General features: G+C 40.5%; 1 protein-coding gene across 1 annotated transcript in view; it reads right to left on the bottom strand.

The window, feature by feature from the left end:
- Nucleotides 1-15393, bottom strand: part of CUL3 (cullin 3) — a 94408-nt gene extending 79015 nt beyond the window's left edge. Inside the window, exon 1 of the mRNA XM_020795487.3 lies at nucleotides 15081-15393. Coding sequence (XP_020651146.1) covers nucleotides 15081-15146 — 66 coding nt within the window. The 5' untranslated portion in view covers nucleotides 15147-15393. The remainder of the gene's footprint in view (nucleotides 1-15080) is intronic.
- Nucleotides 15394-17459: the final 2066 nt, after the last annotated feature.

Below are 17459 nucleotides of genomic sequence, written 5' to 3'. Positions count from 1 at the left end.
TTTCTACAGTAAAGTGCTTTGCAAACTGTTCCCTGCCTTCCTCCTCGTTTCCTGAACCTAAAGGAAAAAAAAGAAAAATATCCCCCTCTAGTGGCAGAATGCGGAATAGCAGCTTCCCATTAGTTTCTATGGACGTAAAAGAGCAGATACAGATTAAATGGTCTTCAATGCATTTCTATGGGAAATGCAGATTCGACCTAAGAACTTTTCGACTTACAAACTGCCTTCCAATACGGATTAAGTTCGTAAGTTGAGACCCCACTGTAGTGATTACCGGTGGAGTATACCAGATACCTTGCAGTAGTGGCCAGGTATATATTGGAACCACAAAACGAAGCATCCACAACAGAATCATAGAACATGAGAGACACTACAGACTAAAACAACCAGAAAAAGCTGCAGTAGCTGAACATGCCCTAAAACAAGCTGGACATGAAATTCTATTTCAAAATACTGAAATACTGGACAAAACCAGCAATCATTACGTTAGACTGCACAGGTAAGCCATTGAAATCCACAAACATCAGCAGAACGTGAACAAAAAAGAATAAAGTTTGAAACTCAACAAAACTTGGCTCCCAGTACTGAAAAATACAGCGTGCAAAAGCTCAATGAACTCTACCCAGCCACAAGGACCAGTAATCACTACACACAAAAGACTAGCTAACAACACCCATCAATCACAGTGACAGATAATCTCTCCTCCTTATCACAACAATACACCCACAATAAAAACACACTGATCACCATAATCACCCATCTCCTGAAAAGGACAAAAGCTGATCTCACAGACATAAATACTCAACTCCCAAATAAACTTCACCAGAGCACAGAGTGCTACTCCTGTCCTCTGAAGATGCTGGCCACAGAAACTGGTGAAACATTAGGAAGAACCTTCAGAACACGACCAAAGACCTCGAAAAACCGACAACAACCAAACTGTAATTTCTTCACTGTAATAAGGAAATGCAAATACAAATTATTTATTCCAACCAGAACTAAGCGTTCTAGTATCCCATTCATTTTATACTGTTCAACGTTACAGATGTTGTCATAACTCTGCATTCTTATGAATGTCAAATCAGAATTAAGCATACTAAAGTATAACTTCTTCTAGATAAGTGCAGAAAATAATCCGTTGATCACATTGCAAAGATCTTAATCTCAAATTCTTACATTAGCCTATAATAAAAAAAGTTTGCCAGACATGGTCAATCATCTTAATTTAGTTAGCACACAGGCAGTTAATAAAATTTATACCAGTGCATACTCAAAACAGCAAAAGTAACCATAGCAGCCATAATAAAAAGTCCATATTAGTGTCAATCTAAGTGAACAGGGTGGGTTTGATTTCAATCACATTTTAAATCAAAATATCATTAAAAAAAAATTTCAAACATGCTTTACATCGTGATTTAAATGAAAGTATTTTATTAATAGCAAAACTCAAGCTTAAACTGAAAAAAAGTAGGAAAAACCACTGGTATAATCTAAACCAAATCCCTTATGAATACACAGTGGAAGTGAAGAACTGATTTAAGGAACTAGATTTGGTAGACAGAGTGCCTGAAGAACTATGGATGGAGGCTAGTAACATTGTACAGGAGGCAGCAACAAAAACCATCCCAAAGAAAAGGAATTGCAAGAAAGCAAAGTGGCTGTCCAACGAGGACTTGCAAATAGCAGATAAGAGAAGGGAAACAAAATGCAAGGGAGATAGGGAAAATTATAGAAAATCGAATGCAGACTTCCAAAGAATAGAAAGGAGAGACAAAGGGGCTTTCTTAAATGAACAGTGCAAAGAAACAGAGGAAATAATAGAAAGGGAAAAACCAGAGATCTGTTCAAGAAAATTGGAGATATTAGAGGAACATTTTGTGCAAAGATGGACATGATAAAGGACAATAATTGTAGGGACCTAACAACAGCAGAAAACATCAAGAAGAGGTGGCAAGAATATACAAAGGAATTATACCAGAAAGATCTGGATGTCCGGGATAACTCAGATAGTGTGACTGCTGACCTTGAGCCAGATATCCTGAGAGGGAAGTCAAGTGGGCCTTAGAAAGCATGGCTAACAACAAGGCCAGTGGAGGTGATGGCATTCCAGTGGAACTATTTAAAATCTTAAAAGATGACACTGTTAAGGTGCTTTAGTCCACTGGTTCTTAACCTTTGTTACTCAGATGTTTTTGGACTGCAACTCCCAGAAGCCTTCACCATCAGCTCTGCTGGCTGGGGTTTCTGAGAGTTGCAGTTCAAAAACACCTGAGTAACAAAGGTTAAGAACCACTGCTTTAGTCAATATGCTAACAAGTTTGGAGGACTCAACAGTGGTCAGAGGAGAAAAGATCAGTCTACATCCCAACCCAAAGAAGGGCAATGACAAAGAATGCTTCCCAACTACCGTACAATTGCACTCATTTCACACGCTAGCAAGGTTATGCTCAAAATCCTATTTCAGCAGTATGTGGACTGAGCACTCCCAGAAGTACAAGCTGGATTTCAAAGGGGCAGAGGAACTAGAGACCAAATTGCTAACATGCACTGGATTATGGAGAAAGCCAGAGAGTTCCAGAAAAATATCTACTTCTGCTTCATTGACTACGCAAAGGCCTTTGACTGTGTGGACCACAGCAAACTATGGCAAGTCCTTAAAGAAATGGGAGTGCCTGACCACCTTATCCATCTACTGAGAAATCTATATGTGGGACAAGAAGCAACAGTTAGAACTGGATATGGAACAACAGATTGGTTCAAAATTGGGAAAGGAGTACGACAAGGCTGTATATTGTCTCTCTGCTTATTTAATTTCTATGCATCACGCGAAAGGCAGGACTGGATGAATCCCAAGCCAGAAGTAAGATTGCCGGAAGAAATATCAACAACCTCAGATATGCAGATGATACCATTCAGATGGCAGAAAGTGAAGAAGAATTAAAGAACCTCTCAATGAGGGTGAAAGAGAGTGCAAAAAAATAGTCTGAAGTTCAACATAAAAAAACTAAAATCATGGACACTGATCCCATCACCTCCTGGCAAATAAAAGGGGAAGATATGGAGGCTGTGACAGATTTTACTTTCTTGGGCTCCATGATCACTGCAGATGGTGACAGCAGCCACGAAATTAAAAGAAAGCTGCTTCTTGGGGAAAAGCAATGAAAAACCTAGATACCATCTTAAAAAAGCAGAGACATCACCTTGCCGAGAAAGGTCCACATAGTCAAACTATGTTTTTTTTCAGTAGCGATGTGTGGAAGTGAGAGCTGGACCATAAAGAAGGCTGGCCACCGAATAACTGATGCTGTTGAATTTTGGTGCTGGAGGAGACTCTTGAGAGTCCCCTGGATTGCAAAGAGAACAAACCTCTCCATTTTGAAATAATTCAACCCTGAGTGCTCACTGGAAGGACAGATTCTGAAGATAATTTGGCCATCTCGTGAGAAGAGAACACTCACTGAAAAAGACCCTGATGTTGGGAAAGTGTGAAGGCAAGAGGAGAAGGGGACAACAGATGACGAGATGGTTGGATAGTGTCATCGAAACTACCAACATGAATTTGAGGAAACTCCGGAAGGCAGTAGAAGACAGGAGGGCCTGGCGTGCTCTGGTCCATGGGGTAACGAAGAGTCGGGACACAAGTTAATGACTAAACAACAACAAAAATGTTATTAATGCTACCTTAACACTTTAATCATACCAAACAAAAGGGAAGATTTTTTGGCGTTTCTGTATGAATTGGAAAACTACAACATTAAGCCACTCAGCAGTAGGGTCCTGCACTGGAAGAAGATGACTTTCCCACCAGAAGTTGAGATTTTATACTCTGGTGATTCACCCACTAGGTAAAGTTACCAAACTGGGCATTTTTAATCTTAGTCTAGCATTTAAAAAGACTACACTGTTAAGTACTATCCAGTTTATCTACTGATAAAAGTAACCAGTGTGTTTCACTCAAGAAGAAAAACAATTCCAAGTTTACAGCTTGATTTTGTGGTTTTTGCATGGTACTGCATCTAAAACAGTCTCCAAGGTTTTGTAGCAAAAAACCTTTTCATCCTCCAATGTGTATTTTGTCTACAATGTGCACTTTTCACGTCATCTTGACCACTAGCTAATCTTTACATTAATCCAAGTAGCACAACACACACAACAAGCCTTCCCTCCTTCCTTCCTTCCTTCCTTCCTTCCTTCCTTCCTTCCTTCCTTCCTTCCTTCCTTCCTTCCTTCCTTCCTTCCTTCCTTCCTTCCTTCCTTCCTTCCTTCCTTCCTTCCTTCCTTCCTTCCTCCCTCCCTCCCTCCCTCCCTCCCTATTCATTCCAAGGCTGAAATCTTGCTGCTTAGCACAGTGAATCGTAACTAGAGCAAGACCATTGAATCAGTGGGGGAATCTGGTGAATCAACTCCTCCATAAATTTCCCTGATTCAATGGGCCTACTCTAGCTGCAATTTATTACATGAAGCAACAGGATTTCAGAGTAAGATTTGTTCAAAATAACTGAGTGTTTCTAAAGCACAACATTCCCAGAAGATTATTGCCTGCTGTCATTCATAGATACTAATACTGTACCAAATTCATTCACTGATGCCAAATTCATTCACTGAATGTCTATTCTGACATAGCAAAAAGATGGGAGGAGGCTTGGGAAAAACCTAATGCTTGCAGACATACAAAAAACTTTGCAAACCCTAGACTCATTCTCCATGCTAAATCCTCTTAATAGGCTAAGTTAACCTATTTGCTCCACTTTTTCATTATAATTCTAAATAAATGCTTTATCACCCTTCCTCCTGTATTTGGTTTGACCATATTCTTCTAGTACTTCAGCCTACAAAAATGAAACATTAGACAACATGAACTCTTGTCAGTAACATACACCAATTCTTAAAGTAATAATGTTCATTTAGTTATTTTATCTTATAAAGCGTGACCTTTCTTTTTAAATTTCATTTACAAAACCATTCATCAAATGACTTTTGGGACAACAATTTGTTTGTTCTTATTATGTGCAGTCATTTGCAACAACCCAATAAATTAATGATTGCTAAAAAGGTTTATCATTAACAGTCCTGCTCAGGTCTTTCAAACACAAAGCTGAAACAAAGTTAAAACTTTCTTTATTCAGTTGCACCATCTCATTTTAGATCTTCCTCTTTTCCTGCTGCTTTCCATGTTTCCTAGTATCTTTATCTCTTCCATTGAGTCTTGGCATCTCAATGGCATGTCTGCAGTGTGAAAGCCTCAGGTTAGTCATTTTAGCTTCAGACTTGATTAAGCCCAGAAACCATTCTTTCTGCTAGTATGAAAATTTGTGGCGGTCTGAGACTGCAGGATTTCAACTATGCAAAATAAAAAGTAAAAATTAAAGGACAACCCTTCAAAAAAAGGCCTGCCAGTGTGTAATCACCAAAGTATATCACTGGTCACCAAAACGCAGAACTGTTTAAAAAATTATTCACTGCAACTATCACGCCAGCCCTATGATTTCATATAATCAAAACAACCATAGGATACTATTTATTGCTATCAAATGTGTTGGTTGCTAATGACAATGCTACAGTGGACGCCTGAAAAGAATATTATGTGTCTTTTGATGCAGATCTATCTGTACTCTTTCACAGTTTATTTTGCATACAGGCTGTACTTAACTTATGATAAATTCTAAACTTAATGAGTAAAAGAGCCACATGACTCAAAACTTGTAATTAATGCTACCTGAAAGATACCATTTTAAAGGTAATAAAGTGCATCACTTTTTCTTTTTCTTTTTTTACAAATGTAGCAACTGTAATGAAACAAGTGACAATCACTCTCTGCTTCAGTCCTGTGTGTAAATTTTATTCATTCATTAAAAAAATTCTGGGCAATCATTTCAAGTTTTTTCCCATTTCTTTTTTTACTATATTTTTCTTAAAATAACAATTTAAAAACTAGAAAAGAATATGGTACAAATGCAGTGCAGTAGGACCCCCCTTCCATGGGATCATTATCTACCTGAAAATACTAAATAACAGCCCCCCAAAATACATATTTATATGCATTTCCAGGGTTTATTTACTAGAAGTGGTCACTAGAGGAAGCCAGAGACCATGCAATGATAGTGTTCCACATTGTTCAGCATCCATGGGGGGCTTGGAAATGATCCTACTGTAATATATCACTCTCAAAGCAATGAGCAGCTAACTACTTTTTTCAAAAGTTAACAACCAAAGCAAATGTGTTACTCTTAATAATATTGCTTCAGACTCTGAGAAGGCCGTATCTAAAACTTTGCTATTCTCTCAAAATGACAACTGGTCCATAAAATCAGCTGCTTCACCACAGATAGGATACCTGGCTGATATGACAAAATCTTCATTAATAAAGCCATGTTGCACGCTAGCAAAAGATTCATTTCCCTGTGGAAAATCTACTGTTTTATTATTTCCTCCAATATCTTTTCAAGCATAGATGAAGCAAGTTTCCAGAATCTTTTTTACATCAACACTGCAGTTTTTTAAAAGCCTAGATTAAAGTTCCATTAACTCTTTAACACTGGATGACTTGTTAGTTAACTCTTTAATTTTATCAGACTGAATCATTCAAGCATTCTTATAAAACACTTCCTTCTTGAAAAAAAAACTATGGTATCAAGGGCTTCAAGCTTCTTAAATTACCATTGTTTCTACTCAGAAAAACTCAACAGTGCTTTGAGTTTGTTTTAATATAGGAGTAACACCTTGCTGAAGTGTAGGCGCTACCTCTTTAAAACAGAAGAGAGCTGGAAATCACCTTCACACAATAATATTTCCATCCTGCTGCTCTCATGGCAGTATTACAGATCACACCGCTCTTCCATCTGGTGTGAAGTTTCCATGGTACCTTCTCTCCACCTACTATTGTCAGGAGCAGGCAAATATAATGCTTAAATCTGGAATAACCTTGGTAATCCATGCTACATGTTATGTTTGGGGCAAAAGAAAACATCACAATTATAAAGGCAATATCTAGACAATATATTCTTCTTTCTCCCGTGTTGTCCTATTTCACTACCAGATTCAGTTATCCTTTTAAATCTCTTTGCCTGATTTCTATATGGCCACTGTTTGCAAGTATGTTTCCACTAAAAAGGAAACTAAATCATTTTTCAAAACTGTGTTCTAGAAATTTTTGAATTGGTTACATTATTTTAAGTTTTAACATTAAATGTTTCCTATTTTTCTAATATGACGACAAGTATTTCAATTGTTCTGGAAATGTTTCTAACACATACAGTATTTATTGTTCTAAAACCCCACCTCTTTTCAGAGCAGTGAAATTCCAACTATTTTCAACACACTTAAAAGTATCACATCTACCTTGGCTACAGTAACACATACCTTAGTTACATCCGGTTTGGTGCAAAATTCTGCAGACAGACTACAGTGGTGCCCCGTATAGCGAGGTTAATCCGTTCCGGATTAACCTTCGCTATACGAAATCTTCGCTAAGCGGGAAGTAAAAAGCCATTGGAACGCATTAAACTTCATTTAATGCGTTCCAAATCGGCCCTAAACTTCCCACTTAGAGAAGTTTCCTGGCCCCGGGCAGCCATTTTCGCGCCCTCCCCTCGCTTGCCGAGGGCGCGAAAACGCTGCGGGGGGCCATTTCGGGTCGTTTTGAAGCCGCAAAACAGCTGTTTTGCGGCTTCAAAACGGACCCGAAATGGCCCCGCGCGGGGTTTTCGCACCCTTGGCAAGCGAGGGGAGGGCGCGAAAACGCCGCGCGGGGCCATTTCGGGTTGCCCGCGGCCGTTTTGAAGCCGCAAAACAGCTGTTTTGCGGCTTCAAAACGGCCGCGGGCAACCCGAAATGGCCCCGCGCGGCGTTTTCGCGCCCTTGGCAAGCGAGGGGAGGGCGCGAAAACGCGGCGCAGGGCCATTTCGGGTCCTCCGCCGCCGTTTTGAAGCCGCAAAACAGCTGTTTTGCGGCTTCAAAACGGACCTGGAATGGCCCCACGCCGCGTTTTTGCGCCCTCCCCTCGCTTGCCGAGGGCGCGAAAACACAGCGCGGGGCCGTTTCGGGTCCTCCCGCGCCCATTTTGGAGCCGCCGATCAGCTGATCGGCGGCTCCAAAATGGCCGCGGGACGCCCAATCGTCGCAAAGCGAGTTGCGGCGATTGGGTGCTCCGTATAGCGATCCCGAAAAAGGGGATCGCTATACGGATTCGTCGTTGTACGGTGCACTCGCTAAGCGAGGCACCACTGTACTGACTGGGGTCAGCTACAGGGAGCACATAACACACCTTTTACTGGCTACCAATCCGTTTCCGTGTCCAATTCAAAGTGCTGGTCACTATCTATAAAGCCCGATACAGCTTGGGTCCAGGCTACCTGAAGGACCGTATCTCCCTATATTTATTTATTTATTTATTGGACTTGTATACCGCCCCATAGCACTACAAGCACTCTCCGGGCGGTTTACAATTTTTTAAATTATACAGGCTACACATTGCCCCCCCCCCAGCAAGCTGGGTACTCATTTTACCGACCTCGGAAGGATGGAAGGCTGAGTCGACCTTGAGCCGGCTACCTGGGATTGGAACCCCGGGTCGTGAGCACAGTTTTAGCTGCAGTACAGCGTTTTAACCACTGCGCCACGAGGCTCTTCCTATATGCACCTTCTCGGCAATTAAGATCAGCAGAGGAGGCCCTCCGGTCGGTCCCACTGCCAGCACAAGCACAACTGATGGGGACATGGGAGAGAGCCTTCTCAGTGGCAGCTCCCAGGCTATGGAACTCTCTCCCTTGGGAGAGCATGATGGTCCCCTTTATCCTTTCGAAAAAAAGCTAAAGACCCATCTATTCAGGCAGGCTTTTAACAATTATAACTGAATCCCTGAAACCCATTTTAGCAGAAATTTTAATTTTTTTTATGTTTTCATGTTTTAACCTTTTAATTCTATTTAAAATCATACATTGTTCAATTTATCTTTTAATATTTAACTTATTGTGTTTTTAAATTGTGTGAATTTTAATGTTGTGAGCTGCTCTGAGTTCCTGGTTGGGAGAAATGTGGCATATAAATAAAACTAATAATATCATGAATAATGGGATTTCAAATTACTGTATCAGAATTATGAGATTCTCAACATGTCTTTCTACTTTCTGTATTCTTTACATACGCACTAATCTTGGCTAAGCTTCTCTCTAGCAAGTCTCATATCTCTCCATTTCCATATACTGTATACTCGTGCACTGAAATCAAAACCCCTGAAAACTAGGAATGAAGAAAAAAGTCTTTTCTAGAATCTTCAAAGCATATTTGTGAAGACTTTGATGACGTCAGAGCTACTTTTATACTCCCAAATGGAACTCCCCAAATTATCAACAATCCACACAACCCAAAAAAAGGATTTTCAGGAAGTGTAGTCTGTATTTTGGCTTTGTAAAGATTACTATTGGCCTTCATGTTTTCTCCACAAGATGCCTACAGTTAAACAGATACAAAAGTTAGAACTGAAATCTTTTAAATATATATATAGTTCCATGGGTGGAGCCAGGAGAAATGTATATGCATACAGTCTTTCAAAATACATATTATCCATGCAGAGTTCATAAAGTTAGCACCTCAAAAATCACTAGTCAAGTTTTGATCAACCTTACAAAATGCTTTACATTTCTTGATAATGGAATAATAAAGGTAATGAGAAATAACTGGTTAGGTTTATATTTGGGGACTTCCAAAAGACCAATAGTTAACTCACCCTTGGAAGTGATCTAACAACCTACCACAGTAAAACTGACAAACATCCTTCTTGCAAGGGAAGAAGCAAGGTATTATTTCTAAAGTTAGCCCACACTTCTCAACTGTTCCATCAGTCTTAAACGTGTAGAGCACCAAGCCAATTCTTGAGCCAAAGCCTGTTTAGGTGGCTGCAAATTATATTCACATCTATGACTTTTTCAGAGGCTCTCCAAGGTACTGTGTAAACGTTAAAATGACCCTTAAGCCATTTTCCAGTTTCAAGCTCAAAGGAAGAGGTAGGGCTTGTGCTTTCCATGTTGTACTTCTCAGGGTCCCTAAGCGGCAAAGGCTGTCCGTTTCACAACAGTAACTCTAAAACTACCTGGAGACTGCAATAATATATCAGAGATTTAAAAAAAACTCCACTCCTTAACCTACCAAGGTCACTCTTGTTCCTGTGTGGACTCCTGGCTAAAGATAAAAGCAGACTTGATGGGACAGGCAAATTTTTGCTTCATATCTGTCCCACTCAGTTCCAAGAGATGAGGGGATCCATATTTTGCATTAAAAGAGGCACTGGGTAGGGAGAACTGACCCTCCATTTCTTTAGTAACTTATCTCATTTCACTCCATTACTTCAGGTTCTTTTGTTTACCCTGTAAGCCTATACCAATAGTGAGGCAGGGGATAAAAGTTCTTAAAGCAGCACAGTTCAAACAGAGAATATGTAGGTGGTGAGACTCTCACGCACACATCCTTTCAAATATAAAAAGTAGATGTTCCCACCCTGCTTTGTGTCATGTAAATAATTTTAAAAGTTTACTTTATCATAAATTTTGTCATTAAAAGTGTGTTTTGTAGTACAGGTATTAGTGCTAAGAAATCTAGAATCTTAAGAAACACACAATTCAGACACAAAAGAGTAGCTTATTTTGTGGAAGTACAGCATAAATTCTTGAAAGCAGCTGAACAGAACTTACATTAAAATCTATTACAGGTGCATTATTTGTAAACTTCATCAAGATATCTGGCATTTTACAGAACTAAAGCTGGGGGAGGGAGATAGAATAGGGAAAATAGGGAATCAGACTCCCAATCTCTGGCTCCATCTCCAGAGACCAAAGCCACTGAACTATCCAGCCATGTTCCTGCTAAATACTTGAGATCGTTTTCCTGCTCATCATTCCAACTAACCAACTGACAAGACTTCTATGATGTGCATCTAAGACTGAAACTCCATATACTGTACACTTATCTACTACATCTTTATAAGATTGGACTTCACAAATTTTAATCAACAAACAACTACTCAAGTTTTATTTAAGCACTGATATGATTAGCAATGGCATTTACCACTTTCAAACTGAGAATGCTAAGTTAGTTAAACATAAAATGCCAGAAGGACAAGCATGCATAACTGAGAGCACTTACATTGAGATATTAGAGATCACACAAAATAAGAGACTGAAGGAGATTTTACACAGAACTGATGGGTCACCTATTAGTATTTGTCTTCTACAGTTTATGGGACTTTGTCTTTGTTTATTAAGCATTTAAATAAGACACAAAGCTTAGACAAAATAGCAATTCTGCACTACGTGATAGCTATTCATAAAAAAAAAATTATAATATTTCAGATGGCAAGAAACCACACAAAACATATATTTTGTTTGTTTTGTAATTTATTCTCTAGTCCACAACTTTGACTTTACAAGATCTGAGCAGGGCTTTTAAGTATTCAGCCTTCTGGAGTTCACTAATTCATAAAGCTGCCATAGGCCAGAAGCAACTTGACAGCAGACAACAACCTAATGTGAAACATTCTCACACATCACCTGACTAACTTGCTCACTAAAACTGTCAGATTTTTATGGGTTCATTTTCAAGAGGAAGGTTCAAATGTATGAACAAGCTTCTTGGTCTAGAGTAACTACACAATCAGCAGTAGATTGACTCAAAATTTCAGTAAAATAATAAAACTGAGATCAGTCTCTACGCAAAAGAGTTTGTACGTTCCTCTCTTTCATATAAGTAAAGGCAGTGTGTCACTTCCACTTTTGTTTGCACTAAAATACCACTGTATGTCTACTGGATAGTGTAGACTGGAACTGTCAACATGGCTGAAGAAACCATGCATCAGCTTATGGTTCCCTGTCTTGGCCACTCTCTCAAAAGAAAGACAACCCTAAGAAAAGGGAATGACTGAAGTGGAGACATGAGGGAAACTTCTCAATGGCCAAAATCCTGTTGAATAAAATATGCCTATGGAAGGATTATGTCATCACCAGTGGAGGAAAGTTAAGGTAATTAAAGACTTAGTCAGCTTGTCTGACTCTTGAGTAATGTTTCAATGCATGGAACAGGAAGATAAAATTAGGAAGCAATAGTGGGCTAATTCTACTCACACATCTATTATAAACTATTTAAAAAACCCTGCAACCGATATCTATGAATAGTTTTGCTTCCCTAAGATAGTCAAAATCAAAGAATTCTGAAACATCTACTTCTGTACTGGTATAGTTATAACACAGCATCTATACTCAAATGTAATTTAATAATACCGGTATATACTGCCATATTAGTTTGCTTATTTGAACAAGTTTAGTTGTCTTATAATCAAATTGCACAGAATTGTGTTTTTCAAAGTTTGGTGTCACTGAAAAAAATTCAAAAATGTCCAGAAATTACAAAGTGAAAATTAAATGCAGTTGTTCAGTACCACTGCCACATTGAACTTGGGTCTGTCGAGCTTCTTCTCAAAGATTAAGGCTTTTTACTAATGAGCTGTGGCTCCAGTTAATGACAAAGTCAGTTACAGAGTACCAAGATATTTTTGTGATAATGTGATCAGTACTACATTGTACACAGTTTATGCAGCAATCACTAGAGATCACTGGTTAATTGTATCCATAGTTCACTACTGAATAATGAACATTCTGAACATCCTTTTGTCAACCTGTTATTCCTCTTGCTTTTCTAATGTCACTTGTGTTACTGAACACATCTCATCACTCTTGGTACACATGATTTACCCGACCAAGTGCACGTAAATCTATGTTTGAATCTGTAACCCCCACAACAGAGATCTTCAACCTAGTGACCAGATTCTTCCAATAAAGTGAATCAGAAGCAACTTCTTCTCATACTTTGAGGGGTATTAGAAAGACCCTCCTTCTCACTCTAGTTCATAAAATCAAGTAGTCTCGAGGAAAAAGGGAAATAGATTTTTTAATAGTACTCTTTGGCCCAAAGAGGCTGCTTGCCTAACTGACATCTCTAAATAGTGCTCCACTGGCAATGGTCAGAATAAATCATGGCAGGGTCAGAGGTAACATGCTAGTTACTTATTCATGATATACAGTACACCATGAAATGACTTTTCCAGGCCTGTTCAAAAGCATAAAGAACTTGGTGCACAATTCCTTAGGACAACTGACAGTTCCAGTATAAAAAAAAAAATCAAACCCATCACCAAAACTACATACACACTCCTTCTAATGTACCACCAATAGTGAATATGCTGTCTATGTATCCTCCTCATTATGTCTGCAAAAAATTCTGATTGAGTTATTTTTAAGCAATATAACAGGGAATAAAATTATTATGACAACTGCTAACAAAACACAATTTCATGGAGAAAACAATAATGCTTTGTTTTGTGTAAGAAGGCTGTGTGAACATTCCTCACCCACTAACATTTTTAGAGGCTCATCTGCAAGAAAGAAGACAGAAAGAAAGAAGTTTATCCTGACTACAAACTTATTTTCACCAATTTCTTCACTAAAGTGTCTTTTTTGCAAGACTCTCATTAACCAAAATTAAGATTGCTAGAAATATATGTATGTAAGTATAAGTATACATATTTTCTTTATACTGTATTTGAATAATGTTAAAGTTATTGGCCTAAACTGCTAGTCCCAACTACAAGATTTGCCAAATCAATGGAAGTTACATAAGCAGTGACCTACAATTTCCCACAGATTCAATGGGTCTCCTCTAATTAGGACTGAGAAGTAACATGATCATGATCATAGTATTCTATTTTTTTTATTTCAGAATATCAAATCAACTTAACTAGTACATTTAAGGGACTATTTTCAAAGGCTTCTAGAATCCCATAACTTTATTTAAACACAGGAAATTGAACAGTACTTTAAATTAACATTTTAAGAGCATATCTGGCTCAAAAGCAGAATATAAATCTGATGAACAGATTTTATTTGTTTTTAAGCTGTGCCGATTTAACTAATTTAACTAATTACTGAAAAGGAAATGTTACTGGTTTCAGCTAGGTTTTGAGTAAACAGGATTGGCCATATCTCTTTATTTTTTTTAAAAAAAAATTAACTTCAAGGATGCAAGTTCAACTGCTCACAGCGATAGTTGTTAGTTCATTTATACAAACAGGTATAGCCAGTTCAAGAAAGCAACAATTATTTGCCATAATTTGCTAAACCAACCATATTAAAATTCTGCTCAGGCTTGAATTTCCATTTAAATGTATATACTTATGTATACACAAGTCCTCTGGCATCTAGCAGAACACATTCCAAGAAAAGGGTAACCAACACACACACATATACAGGTAGAGATCCTCTGTGTGTTTATTGTTTTCTCATAAACTTCAACTGAACCAACTTCAGGCAGCCAGGAAAGACATCAAACACTTTTACAGCATGAAATGACAACAAAAATGTCTCTCAAATTGACATCAAACTCTGCAGAGAAATGCTTAAAAGCCTAGAAAAGGAAAGAATTTGCTCCACCATGCCGGTTGCTTTGCTCTGTGTCTACCATATATAGTTTCATTAGCTGGGGGAGAAGCAAGAACAAGTTTCCAAATTGGGGGATTTGAAACATCCCAGCTGAGTCGTTTGGTTTACTGATACGCGGACAGGCACGATTGCTGGACCCTTAGGATTCCGCTGGTACGTGTACGCCGACGTAGGAAGAAGACACTCGCACCATTTTCACCATCTCGGTTTTTGTTATTTTTCAAACTCATCGGTGGCCAACAGGGCCCTTGTTGGAGGCCTAAATTTCCTTCGCGGGGGGCGGATGGCGGGCCCTTCGACCTCCCCGGTCGCTTCCTGGGAAGGGAACTGGAGCTCCCCACCCCCTTCCCGGCGGTGACAGCCTCCCCGAGGGGTTTCCGAGTGTGGGCCTCTCCTCAGGGCCAACTTCCCCCGCCGTCCCGCTCGGCCTCCGAGACCCTGACAGGCCACGGAGGTGGGCTGAGGACAGAGGCAGAAAGAAAAGACCCCGGGCTGGCAGGCAAACCAAGCCAGGAAAGACCGAGGCCGGCGCTTCGTCCCATCTCTCGGCCAGGCCCAGGCCCGGCGCCGCGACTCCCTCTCTCCTCAAAACTTACTCACCGGGAAGGCTCGGATCCGCATCTTGGTATCCTTCCGGCTGCCCGTCCCTTTGCTCAGGTTCGACATCTTCGGGCCCGGCGGGAGCGGAGCCCCCTTCCTGAGGGGCAAGGGGAAGGGGGGGAGAGGGAAAGGGGTCGTTGGCCGGGGAGACTCCCCCTCAGGCGGCAGCGGCGACCTTCACTCCGAAGGCGGACAAGCGAAAAGCCGAGGCAAGGCGGGGCAGGCCCAGGCGGCGCTCTAGTCTCAGGCGCGGCAAGCAGTGGCTTCCTCAGCCTCCTGCTCCTGCTTCGCCGCGATGGCGGCCAAACATCGCTCAGTGCGCAGGGCCAAGCAGCCCCCCCCCTTCCTCAGCCAGAGACACAGACAGATCCGGCGGGGGCGGCGGCGCGAGAGGGGGAGGGAGGAAAGGGGAGGAGCGCGGCCGGCGGGGAGGAGGAGGAGGGATGGGGGGAGCGGAGTGTAGCAACGCGAGGAGAAGGAGGGGGGGCTTCGCTGCTCTCGCGAGAGCGCCAGACGGCTCCCGCGATAATGGCAGGGAGAGGGCTGGCTCCCTTCCACCTTTCCTCCCCCGTGAGGGTGCTCCTCAGAAGGAAGGGAGCAGGTGATTGGCGGGCGGCCGTGCTGCGGCGGCGAAAGCGATGGAAAGCGGGAGAGAAGGAGGCGGAGCCCATTGTCACGTGGCAGAAGCGCGGAAAGTCGGGGAGCCGGTCTGCATGGACACGTAGTAGAGTGTTTGGTTGAGCCCGTTTTTCTGGGGAAGCGGATGGGTATGGATTCGAACGTGCATGTTGGGGCGCTCTGCAGATTTTTTTTTTCAGAATTGGTCAGAACAACTGAAACCTCAATTTAATAGAATATCAGTACAGTATAATACTTCCCACTCTTGATTTTTTTTAAAAAAAAAACACTTCTGAAGGGAGAATTCACCGCCAAGAAAGCAAATACTGTACAACGTTACGTATATGTATATATATAAAACTGCTCAGGCAGTATAATTGTTAACATGTTCTCCTTAGATGCGTACAAGCCCTTGGGCATAAAATGAAATTGTTCGGGTTTTTCTTGTCGTGTGAACTAAAAGTAGGACTTGTTACAGGAAAAGAGCGACACCAGAGTCTATTTTACATAGATGCATATATAGCAAAAGTGAGTATGTAAAGGATCATTATTCAGAACTGCAGCATAAACTCTGAAAGGGTGTCCTGTTTTATATGGTTCATGATTGTATTTTATGCTTCCTCCTAGGATGAAGGCTAATTCTATTGAATGCTACCTGTTTGAACAGGGACCAGAACCCAAATCTTGAAATCCAGTGTTGTTATAGCAAAGCCTTGTGTAACTAGAATGGAAACCATATTTCCCTAACACAATTGCCAGGAAAGTTCATTTTCTTTCCTTCATTTCAGTATTTCAGAAGCTTGTGCAGACCCACAAAGGATTCTGTGAGGATCAATGTGGCTTTCAACTAGAAAAAAGATTTATGTACCTTGAAACCTAAAGATATGGGTTGTCACTTTTACATGGTACACAGAGCTCCTGTCCGTGGATTTGCTCCTTCTAGTACTTAAAATACCCAGTGTGCTACCATATACTCACGTCTGTACACTGAAATTATTTTATTTGCCTTCTTTTATGACTCTTAGCTTCTTGGTGATGCTGCCACTGCCCGTATTAAACAGGAATTCAGTACAATTAGCTCACAGGTATATCATGCAGCTTTGCTGTACCTCATAAGTAAATTCTTACCTTTTATAAATTCTTATCTTTTACATCTACTTCCTAAACTGCCTCATTTCTCTACACTTTGCACTCCCAACTATCTAATTCCTGACTATCTAAGATCCCTAATCCTGTCTCAAGTTTATAATTCTGACAAAGCTAAACCCTAGCTGAAGTTCCTATTTCAATCTATCTAACTAAACTATGCACTCAGTCCTTTTACTCTTCCACCACCACCTCAGATTGAGGAAAAGCAGCCCGTCATCACAAGTCCATTAAGACAAATTCTCCCCCTTAGCTCTCAAGGGTCATGACAGTTCTATCATTCACACAACACTTACATGTCAATCAACCCATTCATACTATCACGCAGCTACTGGTAGCTAACTTACCTATACATATAAAACAGCTGTAGACACAACTAAGAGAACCAAAATGCTCACATCTGCCTTTCTGTTAAAATTTTCAATGTATTTAACCCATTTAAAATAACAATTTTTAAAAATGCAGTGGAAAGAATACCACAGTGTAAACAAGACAATGTATACCGTCTACATCGGGGGTCTCAAACACGCGGCCCGTGGGTCATTTGCAGCCCGCTGGATGATAGTTTGTGGCTCCCGCCTTGCATGCCCCCCCAAAGTGCCCACGCATCCTCTG

This window comes from Pogona vitticeps, chromosome 3 (assembly GCF_051106095.1).
Source record: "Pogona vitticeps strain Pit_001003342236 chromosome 3, PviZW2.1, whole genome shotgun sequence".
Taxonomy (NCBI): domain Eukaryota; kingdom Metazoa; phylum Chordata; class Lepidosauria; order Squamata; family Agamidae; genus Pogona; species Pogona vitticeps.
The sequence above is the reverse complement of the archived record's forward strand: the minus strand, read 5'-3'. Positions and strand labels throughout refer to the sequence as shown.